The sequence below is a fragment of the Odocoileus virginianus genome, chromosome 26 (assembly GCF_023699985.2).
Source record: "Odocoileus virginianus isolate 20LAN1187 ecotype Illinois chromosome 26, Ovbor_1.2, whole genome shotgun sequence".
Classification (NCBI taxonomy): Eukaryota; Metazoa; Chordata; class Mammalia; order Artiodactyla; family Cervidae; genus Odocoileus; species Odocoileus virginianus.
Genome location: NC_069699.1, coordinates 44,688,857 through 44,702,177, shown reverse-complemented (window position 1 = coordinate 44,702,177; position 13,321 = coordinate 44,688,857). Strand labels below are relative to the sequence as shown.

General features: G+C 37.6%; 1 protein-coding gene across 35 annotated transcripts in view; it reads right to left on the bottom strand.

Annotated features, from left to right (window-relative positions):
- Window positions 1-13,321, bottom strand: part of PBRM1 (polybromo 1) — a 103,023-nt gene that overhangs the window by 17,919 nt on the left and 71,783 nt on the right. For all 35 annotated transcript variants that reach the window (XM_070455950.1, XM_070455940.1, XM_070455954.1 and 32 more), the window contains 2 exons: window positions 9,288-9,433; window positions 6,599-6,756 (listed from right to left, as the gene is read on the bottom strand). In XM_070455950.1, coding sequence (XP_070312051.1) covers window positions 6,599-6,756; window positions 9,288-9,433 — 304 coding nt within the window. The remainder of the gene's footprint in view (window positions 1-6,598; window positions 6,757-9,287; window positions 9,434-13,321) is intronic.

Sequence of the window (13,321 nt, the reverse complement as noted above, 5' to 3'; positions counted from 1 at the left end):
TCTGGGCTTCAAAGGACACAAAGTGAAAAAAGAGCACATAGAACAGTGGAAAATATTTGCAAATTATATCTCTGGTGAGAGTCTACTATCCAGAATATATAAGAACTCTGACAAATCAGCAATAACAAAATAAATAACTCAAAAAACAGGCAAATGATCTGAACAGACATTTCTCCAAAGATATACAAATACCCAATAAGCTCATGAATAGATGCTCACATCATTAATCATTTAGAAAATACAAATAAAAACTGAAATACCACTTCACATTTATTACGATGGCTATTATGAAGGGAAAAGAGCCAAATGAAACTTCCGGAAAATACCAAGTGCTGGTAAGGATGTGGAGAAGCTGGAACCACTATATGTCACTGCTGCTAATGTGAAGTGGTGCAGCTGGATGTGGAAGCTGGACTGTAAAGAAAGTTGAGCACCGAAAAATGGATGCTTTTGAACTGTGGTATTAGAGAAGACTCTTGAGAGTCCCTTGGACTGCAAGGAAATCCAACCAGTCCATTCTAAAGGAGATCAGTCCTGGGTGTTCACTGGAAGGACTGATGCTGAACTGAAGCTGAAACTCCAATATTCTGGCCACCTGATGCAAAGAGCTGACTCACTTGAAAAGACCCTGATGCTGGGAAAGACTGAAGGTGGGAGGAGAAAGGGATGACAGAGGATGAGATGGTTGGATGGCATCACTGACTCAATGAACAAGGGTCTGCGTGGACTCCGGGAGTTGGTGATGGACAGGGAGACCTGGCATGCTGCAGTCCATGGGGTCATAAAGAGTCAGACACGACTCAGGAACTGAACTGAATTGAAAGTTGATCCAGAAATTCTACCTCTAGGTAAATATACATAAGAATTGAAAGCAGTGACTTGGATACACATATACCAATGTTCACAATAGCATAACTCACAATTGGCCAAAATATAGAAATAACCCAAATGTCCATCAACAGATGAATGAATAAACAAAATGTTACACATACATACAGTGAAATACTATTCAGCCTCAAAAAGGAATAACATTTGGATACATGCTACACCATGGATGAATTTTGAGAATTTTTTATTTATGCTAAGTAAAATAAGTCAGACTCAGGAAAAATTTTGCATGATTCCACTTACATAAGGTACCCAGAATAGGCAAAATTCATAAAGACAGATAGTAAAATAGTGCTTATCAAGGGCTGGAAGAGATGGAAATTAGTAGTTACTGCTTAATGGGTACAAAGTTTCTATTTGGGATGATGAAAAGTTCTAGAAATGGATAGTACTGATGGTTGTACAATACTGTCAGTGGGTGTGCTGCAGCCCACAGGGTCACAGAGAGTCAGATATGACTGAGCGACTAAACAACAACAATTTATTTGGCTGCATCGGGTCTTAGTTGTGGGATTTACAAATGGTTAGTTGTGGGACTTAAAATGGTTAGCAAATCACTCATATTGTTTTACACCTAAATTTTGGTGCAAAATAATATATTTTAAGGATCACTGCTGGTATTAATATATTTATTCAACTAGTTCCCTACTGGTGGATGTTCAGTTTCTTTTCCAAATTTTTGCTCTCTCACTGAAGCAAGACTAAGTTGACATACTTTAAGACATACATCAATTTGCACATGAATGAGTACATCTGAGGAATAAACATCTAGAAGTACAAAAGCTGGATCAAAGGGTACATATACTTTAATTTTTATAGGTATTATCAAATTTACCTTTCACAGAGGTGATGGTAATTCATAAACCCACCACAAAGTGGGCAAATGCCACTTCCCTATATTCTTGTCAACTAGTAAACATATGAATCTTTGACAATTTGTTAATTCTTTTTTTAAGAAAGTAGCATCTGGGTAATTTTAACTTACATTTCTCTACTAGCTTAGGTTGTGCATATTTTAAGAACCACTGATAAACTCCTCTCTGCTCTCTATTAATCTTTGCCTGTTTTCCTACTGGATGTTGATCTTTTTTCCTAATTATTTAATAGGAGTTCTTCATATATGACTTCCCTGGTGGCTCAGAAGGTAAAGAGTCTGCCTACAATCAAGATTGCTGGGAGAAATATCAATAACCTCAGATATGCAGATGACACCACCCTTATGGCAGCAAGTGAAGAGGAACTAAAAAGCCTCTTGATGAAAAGTGAAAGAGGAGAGTGAAAACGTTGGCTTAAAGCTCAACATTCAGAAAACTAAAATCATGGTATCTGGTCCCATCACTTCATGGGATATAGATGGGTAAACAGTGGAAACAGTGTCAGACTTTATTTTTTGGGGCTCCAAAATCATTGCGGATGGTGACTGCAGCCATGAAATTAAAAGACGCTTACTCCTTGGAAGGAAAGTTATGACCAACCTAGATAGCATATTAAAAAGCAGAGACATTACTTTGCCAACAAAGGTTCGTCTGTCAAGGCTATGGTTTTTCCAGTGGCCATGTATGGACGTGAGAATTGGACAGTGAAGAAAGCTGAGCACCGAGAAATTGATGCTTTTGAACTGTGGTGTTGGAGAAGACTCTTGAGAGTTCCTTGGACTGCAAGGAGACCCAACCAGTCCATCCTAAAGGAGATCAGTCCTGGGTGTTGATTGGACGGACTGACGCTGAAGCTGAAACTTCAATACTTTGGCCACCTCATGCGAAGAGCTGACTCACTGGAAAAGACCCTGATGCTGGGAGGGATTGGGGGCAGGAGGAGAAAGGGACGACAGAGGATGAGATGGCTGGATGACATCACCGACTCAATAGATATGAGTTTTAGTAAACTCCGGGAGTTGGTGATGGACAGGGAGGCCTGGCGTGTTGCAGTTCATGGGGTCGCAAAGAGTCGGACACGACTGAGCGACTGAACTGAACTGAACAATGCGGGAGACCCAGGTTCAATCCCTGGGTCGGGAAAATCTCCTGGAGAAGGAAATGGCAACCCACTCCAGTATTTTTGCTGGGAAAATCCCATGGACAGTGGAACCTGGTAGGCTACAGTCCATAGGGTCACAAAGAGTCAGACACGACTGAGCAACTTCACTTTCACTTCATATACGAATGAAATTTGATCTTTTTCTATGATTTACACTGCAAGTACTTTCCCAAAGTTGTCAACCTGTCTCTGCTTCTGCCAAACATTTTAAACTTTTATATAATTGAATTTATCAATCTTTCTTATTTGGTTTCTGTGTTTTACATTAAGGATTATAAAAATTTGTTCCCCATCACTTTCCTTTGATATCTTTACTACTTCTTTGTTCATTTAAGCCTATATTTTATCTGGGAATTTATTTTGAAACTGATGTGAGAGCTAGATACAATTTTACTTTTTCCAAACTGCTACCTAACTTCCAAGTAGCAGGGAAGTAGCTATGGTGCTTTTGTTGAAAACATAGCTGCCAGGAGCTGGGGCTGGCAAAGGATATCAGTTGGGGCAAACAGTAGACATGCTGAAAAGCTTGGGAGAAAGAACTGGGAAGTGAGATGTTTTGAGGAATAAGAGTTTTGAGAAGCTTCCACATATTCCTGGAAATCTAGAAAGCCATGCACATGCTACGGGCAAGGTGCATGTTCAGCAAAGACCTGAGAAGGCCCCAGGTTCTCACCTTCAGCTGACTGTCAAGGCCTGCACAAGCAGGCAGTAAATACAAAGGCAGAGTTGTGAACTTTTTGGGCTGAGTGCTAAATGTGTGCTCCAGCAAAGATGCACTAGGCAGTTGCAAAGGCTGGGAATTTGGGGTGGGTTTTGGTTTTTTTTGGATCCAAGCACTTAAGAAATTCTCTGTTAAATTACTAGCTGACCACTAAGCTGGTAGAATAGAGACTTAAGTGACAGCACACAACAAGAATACAGTCTTTAAAGTAGCTTTGAAAAGTCACTAAACAAGCAATAACAACTCACAATAAGCAGTGACAACAAAACTTAAGGAGGAGGGTAGAATCTGATTTCCAGAGTTATATTATATTGATAATATTTAAAATATACAGCTTTCATCAAAAACTATGAGGCATTCATGAAACAAGTTAAGTAGGACCCATTCACAGGGAACAGAAACTGTCCCTGAGGAAGTTTAGACACTGAACTTACTACACAAAGAATTAAAATAAAAAAAAAAGAATTTAAATCAACTGTCTTAAATACACCTGAAGAGCTAAAGGAAATGATGGACAAGGAACTAAAAGAAACCAGAATGATGTCTCACCAAATAGAGAATCAATAAAGAGACAGAAGTTGTAAGCATGAAATAGAAATTCTGAAGCTGTAAAGTACAATAACTAAAATGAAAAATTTATCAGAAGGGTTCAACAAACACACAGAAGAATCAATGAACTTGAAGACAGGAAAATTAAAATGAAAAGTCTGAGAAAGAAAGAAAAAAGGAATACAGAGACATGAAGAGCATCTCAGAGATCCAAGGCACACCATTAAGCATGACCCACATAGGCATAACAGGAGTCCTGGATGGCGAAGAAAAAGAAAAGGACAGGAAAAAAATATCTGAAGACACAGTGGCCCCAAATTTCCCAAATGTAATGAAAGACATGAAAGAAAAAACTGCCAGTGGAGAATTCTATATCCATCAAAAATATCCCTCAAAAATGGAAGACTTAAGACATTTCCAGATAGACAAAAGGTGAGAAAAGATTGTTGCGAGCAGACCTGTCCGACAAGAAATGCTAAAGGGAGTCCTGTAGGCGGAAATGAAAAGGCATTAGATAATAACTTGTAGCCATATAAAGAAATAAAAAACATCAGTAAAGGTAACTACATAGGTAAATATAAAAGGCAATATCTTTTTGGTTTGCAAATTCTCTTTTTCAACCTATATGAGTTTAAAGACAAATGCAAAAGCAATAATTATAAATCTATGATAATGGGGCACACGAAATATAAAGAGTTAATTTCTGACAATAACACAAGGGAGAGGGATGGAGCTATAGAGGAAGAGTTTTTTGTATAGTGTACAAAATCAGATTTTCATAAGTTTAAGATGTAATCCCCAGGGTCATCACTAGGAAAATAACCAAAAAACAATCAATGATATAGTTGTCCTAACCAAAGAAGACCTCAGTCTCCCCTTTAGGTTCCCTTTGTCTCCTCACTAGAAGTAAAGCTCCAGAGCACAAGTTAAAAGGAAGACCTTCTCTGATGCAGAAACTCAAGAAGGATTTAATAACTTCACTAGCTTTTGTTGTCTCTCCCGAGTGGAAGAGAAAATATGATGAATTATTGGCCATTCAGACATGATTACCATATTCAATTCTGAAAAAAATTCAAAGAACAATATAGGTAAACATTAAAGCAACCAAACAAAGTCTAAGGGTAAAATACTTTTTAGGGACTTCCCTAGTGGTCCAGTGGTTAGGACTCTGTGCTTCCACTGCAGGGGACCCAGATTCAATCCTTGGTCAGTGAACACATGCTACAACTAAATATCCCGTATGTCACAACAAAGACAGCAGATCCTGCACACCAAAACTAAGACCCAAAGCAGCCAAATATATAAATATTTTTTTAATTTGCAAATTTCCTTTTGATCATAAGCATGGTGGCTTCTTCAATTTTACAACCATAGGTAATCAATATAAAGTTGTGACTAGTAACCTTTGGGAAAACCACTCAAAAAGATGTAGATAGCAGCTAGTGTAAAAAGTTATCGAGTTAATCTGGGGCCAGAAGAAACCCAAGACCTGAAAACGGTGACAGTATGAGTCATGTAACTATATCTCAGAAGCAGAATGGCACTTTGCACACTCAGGAGGATGACTCAACAGAAGCCAAAGCAAGAGACCTTCATGTTTCTGGAATTGGAACAGTAACACTGCCAGGGTTAATCCAACAGAGACATTACGTCTTTTAATTGCTCTCCTTGCTTCCTACCTTATTCTTACAACACTTCCCCACACTGCAGCCACAGTGATTCCTCTAATACACATGCTGGCTCACATGCCTCTTTGTCCAGACTCCTCATAAGACCTCTTATCTGTGAAAGCTCAACCCCTGCATATGACCTACCACGACAGAGAGCCCAGTCACCAGAGAGGGCTCATTCCCTACCAGGCCCCCTGCAGGGCTGCAGTCACTCTAACCGAAGAGGACCTCAGTTTCCCCCGCCTTTTACTAGGAGCTTTCTTACTGTGACTCAAACACACTCAGCTTTCTTACTGTGATTCACACACACCCAGATACTCTGCCTCAAGGTCTTTGCAGCGGATGTTTGCAGTGCCTAAAAGGAGTAAAATCTCAGCAGCTAGTTGAATCGTTTTCTTCCTCACTTCCTTCAGGGCTTTACTGTCATGTCACCTAACAGAGAGGCTTTTGCTGACCACAAGACCTAAACCAGAACCTCCGGCAATGTTACTCTCTATCCTCGTACTCTGCTTTATTCTCATTCATTGCCCTAATTACTACCTGATGTTCTATATATTTAATTTTAATTTACTGACTCCCCAGCCTCTGCTCCACACAGTTAGGTCTCTGAGAAGGCTGAGATTTTGATTTTTTTATTGCTATATACCTAGCACCTAGAACAGTGTCCAGGACAGAAGAAGTATTCAATTAACTGTGAAATGAGTGTGATTAAATGAAAAGTATGAATACATACCTAAAATACATGTCATGGGGCAGGTTTCTTCCAGATTACTCAAAAACACTTCTTTCTTGTAGAACATTTTGGTCGGCTCATGTTCCGTCTCTTCTGGGTGAATGAAGATGGGGCCGTAAAAATATGCAGCTCCATCTCGGACCCATACCTTTTCAATTCTTGGGAGAAATAATGAAGAAATTCCATTAAATTAGAATTCTGATGGCTTTCATTCCTGAAGGCTTAATCTAACAAACATTCTGCTAACCAAAAACTTAATGGTATACTATATTTAGAGAAGTTTCACTGACTGTTTTGATAATAAGACAATTTTCTTGATTCTTTTTTTCCCCCTTTAAACATATGAGAAGATATTTGGGGAGAAAAAGAAGTGAACATCTGTCTACTCATCTCAGGAGGGAAATTTTTTTTTAAACATAATACCAAGGAATACAACTTAATAGTTTAAGCTTACTCCCAGGTTTTCTTCCTGGACTTGTGAGCTGAATAAACACACAAATCATCAATATTTGGGGTCAGATCACATCAGTGGCAGACATTCCTTTTAAGGCCATGGTTCATGACCTTCTTGTAGGTCAAGATCTAATACCCCTTTACCTCATGAGAATCTAATGAAAGCCACTGACTATCTCCCTAAAAAAAAAATGAAAACATCTGGCTGCTCTGTGCAGGATACTGTACTATTTCTCAAACCACACCATAAAGTTGATATTATTACTGTTTCCAAAGTCTCAAGGTTCCAGACATGAAGCAGCATGTTAATCTCAGTTAATACACACTTTCAGTTCTTCAGATCAAAATGCAGGGGTCACCCTTGACTCCTCTCTCTCTCCTGGACACTTTGCTGCTATTGTTGCTGTTTAGTTGCTCAGTCGTGTCCAACTCTTTGCTACCGTATGGACTGTAGCCCACCAGGCTCCTCTGTTCATGGGATTTCCCAGGCAGAAACACAGGAATGGGTTGCCATTTCCTTCTCCAGAGGATCATCTCAACCCAGCAATCAAACCCACATCTCCTGCATTGGCAGGCAGATTCTTTACCATTGAGCCATCAGGGACTATATTCTCTTAACTCAACCTTTCAAAACTGGATCTAATTCGTGGAACTGGATGTGACTACTGGACTGAGACACCATCATTCTTGCCTGGATTACTGCAACAGCCTCCTAGCAGATTTTGCCCATCTACCTTTGACTCTTTACAGTCTACTCTTAATAATCAGTAGACAGAGCCCTTCTGCTAAGACCTAAATCAGATGTCACTTCTGGGGACTTCCCTGGGGGTTCAGTATTTAAAACGCTGCACTTCCACTGCAGGGAACACAGGTTTGACCCCTGGTCAGGGAACTAAGATCGTACATGCCATGGAGTGTGGAGGGAAAAAAAAAAATGCCATTTTTGCACTTAAAATAGTCCGTGGTATTTCATTTAATTCAGTAAAGGTCCAAGTCCCTCAGCAGTTTCTGAGCCTCACACAGTGTGTACTCTATCCCCTGGCTCACGTACTTCCTACCTAACTCAAGTACTGCCCACTCCCTTTGTCATAAGCTCTGATCTGAACAGTCCAGGCATGCTTCTCCTTCCAGTCTTTGAACTGGATGTTCTCTGTCCCTGGAAAGCTTTCTCCCTGGATATTCACATTACTCACTTCCTTGGTTCCTTCAAGTGCTGGCTCAACTGTGAACTCTTAGTGAGGCTTTACACACCAGCCTATGTAAAGTTTTGAACACCCTACTCTGACCATGGCACTCCCAATTTTCCATATCCAGCTCTATTTCTTTCCATAGCATACATCATAATTTAACATACTGCACACTTTACTTACTCATGTTTACAGTTTGTCTTCCTACTAGAAAAAAGATCCAGGAGACTAAGGATAGTTGTCTCTTTTATTCACTAATGTACCTATAGAACCTAGCAAATAGTACATATATAATAGACAATTACTAAATGATGAACAAATACAATGAGGAAACTGAAGTCCAGAGAGGTAAATAATTTGCCTAAGAACATTAAACCGACGGGGCTGGGACTTACATCAAAATCTCTTGGAATCAATTGCTTTCCTTAACTACTATCCCCTACTGCCCAGCCCCGTCCCCTAAACTCCTTTACTGCCAGTCTATGCCTTCCAATCATACGTTCACCCGCTTACTTGTTTACCAAATATCTGAGCCTCATGCACTATGTTTGGAGCAAGGGATATAAAGGTATATATCACTCTTTTTTTGCTCAGAAAGAGAGGGTCTCTAACTCTCAGGGCATTTGTAGTCTCATATGGAAGCCTGGTAATACAACTGATGTGTTCCGAGGAGAAGGAAACACACAGAGCTCTGAGGATGTGTAACAAGGGGCCCTAGTCCAGTCTAGAGGAGATGGGAAAGGCTTCCTTAAGGAAGTGTCATTTCAAATTTAGGCTAAAAAGAGTGCACCATATGAAGCTGGCAGGGAGGTTTCTCGGTTGAAGAGTTCAGTCAATGGAAGGAGGAGAAAGAGAAAAAGAAAACAAACACAACAGGATTCATGAGAGAAGTGTGGCAAGAGGCATGAGCAGGGGGAGTGTGGTGTGAAAGGAAGTAGGTGATGTTCCCAAGGGAGGGACTTTGGTTTTCATCCTAAACAGTAATGAATTCCTACTGGCACCAAATCTCTCAAACCAAACCTTGTCCTCTCTTAACTCAAAATGCTCACCTGCCGACACGAGGACGCACTAGCCCGTGGGACTTGATGAAGACACAGTCGCCAACCTTCAGCCACATGTCATTATACCGGAGCTGCTCAAAGTAGTGGCAACCTGGTTCACCATTCGACATTTCCACAGGGACATCTTCTTTCTCCTGTGATAAAGGAAACTGGTTAAAGACAGGGATCTGACAATCAAGGAGTTGGAAGAGAAAGTATGAAGGCAAAGCAGACTTTCCTTCATTTTAACTTAAAAAATAACCGTAAGTAGAAACTAATAAACAGGAAACCAAAAGTTTAGGTTACTGAAATTAAACTAAATCTTATCAAATACTGTATCTATTTTAACTTTCTAGTTAACTTTCATAAAATGTTACTCAAAGATCCTTTTACCACTCTCTCCTTCCTTGTCACATTCTTGGAGACTTTAGCCAAAAAAAAAGAAGAACAAAAACCAAAAAAAACCCAACAACAACAAACAATGAAGACTTAATTTCAGAAACAGCCTCATTCAACTGCTATAAAGGAGCAAATACTATACAAACTTCTTCTTCACCACATTTACTAAGCTCTTAATTTCTGCATATTAACAACTGATCTAAAAATTTTATCATTTTGGTTTATTCTAACATGAAAAGGAACAGTATAGCCTCTGTGACAGAAACACATATACTCTGCTTTTGAATCATTTATAGGGTCTGTCACCTACTGATTGCTGTGACACTGGGTAAACTACTTGACCTCTCATGCCTTGGGTTCATCATCTGTAAAACGAAGATAGTGTGCAAATCAGACGGGGTTGGAAGCTTAAATGACACGATCCATGTTAAGTACACAGAATAACGCCTGGCTCATAAAACCACTTAATGTTCACTATTGTTCTTACAGTCTTAGCAAAAAAAAAGAAAAGATACTTCTGATTAATGAAACTAAGAAACATAATTTACTGAGAAACTAGCTAACAATGAGCACAGCACTAGGTGTTTTAAATACAAAAGCTCTAAAACATGTATGAATTGAGGAAACTGCAAAACCCCCAAATTTTCTACTGCATTTTCCTGAGAATACCGGAAACTTAAAACTTAAGGAAAAAAACTCTGCTGAATGCCCAGATAATTTAATGCTTTGATCTTTATGATTTCAAATGTGATAATGAAATGGGCTTCTTGGAAAATTCTTAAGAATGAGAGAGGTACCACACATATGCTAGATTGAGGGGCACTAGAAGGAATGGAAGCTGTGAAAAAGACAGCCCTGAGATTAAGAATACAAATTTATTTTAGGAATGGGTTCTGTTCTAATTATCCTTCTAAAAATTTCTTGGTATGATATATTTTAGCCATGCAATATTAAAATAAAGATATGAGACTAAAAAAAGTAATTCATACACAGGACACGGGGTACTAATGAACTCCAATAACAAAAACAAATTTAATTCCCACACTGATTTCCACTGGTATTTCCTCTTTTAAAATTAGTATCTCTACGATTCCCAGACATACTGGTAAAATGTACAAAATTTCACGTTCTTTCCCAAGCTCCTTTTCTCTTTTTAACATTTTAATGACACTAAAATGGATATTTTTTTCTAAGAAACTATAAATTTTTTTTGTCTTTTACATTAAGAATTTAAAAATGCCGCTTTTCCCCTATATAAAAAGTGCATCTGTTGGAAATAATTCAAACATTAGAGTATGCAAAATTTTAAAACCAAGTTTTCTGTGATCCAACCCCAGAGATAACCACCCAGTTTAGTTTAACCAATTTATCGCTTTTCATGTTGTTTACACATACATAAAACATAAAGCACACATTTTTGGTTTTTCTGAGTAATGATGGAACCATATTCCATTCTGCAACTTGTTAATTCCTTCTGCTGACCACACAGTTTGCATTATATGAACGGATGTGTGACAAATTCCTATTTACGGACATCTGGGTGTGGCCTAGGATTGAGTACGATGTTGGAACACATTCCCTGTTATCAAACAACAGGGTCAAAGAGAAAGCCACTGACGGGAGATGAGTGTGTGTTGTCCCACATTCATACCAGGCTGTGTGCATTACTAGTCTTCAGAACTGTCAATGTGCTGGGCATTTTAAAGACTATCAGATTAAAACATTTATGTTTTTTTGCTTTTCTATAAATGATCTATTTGGTCCTTTGCCCATTTTTCTAGTAGTATTTTTTTCCTAGACTTCAAAGAGTTCTTGTACTTTAGAAACAGCAGTCCTAAGACTATTTCATTAAACTAACTGATACTGTCAATTGTAAACCTAGAAAATGATCTCTTTTTTTTCTTTTGTAGCTACTGGGTTTTATATCATATATATAAAGGATCCATTCTAAGCTTATAAATGAATAAAAGATTATATGTAAATAACATAAACGTACTTAGGCTAGCAACTTATGTTTCTTTTTAAATGTTTATACCTTACTTATTTTGGAATATGAAATGAAAGGAGTTCAACTGTTTTTTTCTCCTTCTTTTTTCAAATAGCTACCAGTTTTTCCAATATCATTTCATTCCATCCTCTCTTGCTGAGTTAAAATACTGTGTTTATACAAACTTTCAGTTATAAAATAAATGAGTCACAGGTATGAAGTGTAATTATATAATATCTTTGTATGTTTAAATGATGACTAGATTTATCATGGTGATCATTGTGAAATATATATAGAAATACTGAATCATTACGCTGTATACCAGTAACTAACATAGTATTGTAGGTTAATTATATTTCAAATCCACAAACTCAGAAAAAGAGATCAGACTTGTGGTTACAAGGCAGGATATGGGGGGGGGGAAGGGGGATTGGATTATGGCCGTCAAAAAGTTCAAACTTTCAGTTATAAATAAGTACCGGGGATATAATGTACAATATGATGAATATAATTAATACTGCTGTACATTATAAGAAAGATGTTAAGAGAGCAAATCCTAACAGTTCTTATCACAAGGGGAAAAAAACTTTTTCCTACTTCTTTAATGTTGTATCTATATGAGTTGATGGACGTTGATTACCACACTTACTGTGGTAATAATTAATCATGATGTATGTAAGTCAAGTCATTATGCGGTACAACTTAAACTTATACAATGCTATATGTCAATTGTATCTCAATAAAACTAGGAGAAAAAAAGGCGACTGTGGGACAAAAGGGCAACAATTAATAAGGTCTCTAGATTAGTAAATAGTACTGATGCTAACTTTATGGTTTTGATCCTTGTACAAGGTGTTAACATTAGCAGAAGCTAAATGAAGAATTCAAGGAATGTCTTTGTTAAGTCTAAAATAATTTCAAAATAAAAGTTAAAATATGCAAAACTAAAATGAATGATTGAGTATCTTTATATTCTGGATTTAATTGTGAAAAGCCTATTCCCTTCATTAATGAATTCTGAACTAACTCAATATTTTTAAAATATAATTTTGCAAAATGCAATACTATTTGGCAGGGTAAACTACTCTTGACTGCTCTTTCAGTTTTTCTTCTTTTCCTCGTGACTGTCATGCAGTTATTCTTTCATAAGAATGACAGTATCGTCAAGTTTCAAAACAACTTACTCAAGTAAATCTTCAACAGCTTTCAACAGACTGTTTTTCTTCCTACAGGTTCCATAATACTCCTTTTAAGATAATTTCTTAGTGTCTCTTCTTTTTTGGTTCATGTGAATTGGATAGTTTCTTCCACGATTTTTTATAACACTTGTTAAAATCTATTCAACATTTTCATTTTACTTTCAAAATCTTATGAATTACTGTTGTGTTTATACAAGAAAGCTATTAACTTACATGTGCATTTTGAAATTTCTACTTGTTGAATTCTCTGTATTCAAAAACGCTTCACAGTTAATTTCTCCCCAATTCTCAGCAAAAAATAATGGTAAAGCAAGCACCTATGTCGTGTATATAGCTTTCAAAGGAATTGCTTTCACTTTAGGCTTGATATACAATTTTTAAAAATAATTTTGAGGGACTATCTATTTAAAGACTTCAATCCAGATGAATACTATACCTTATCAAATAATTTCTCCTTT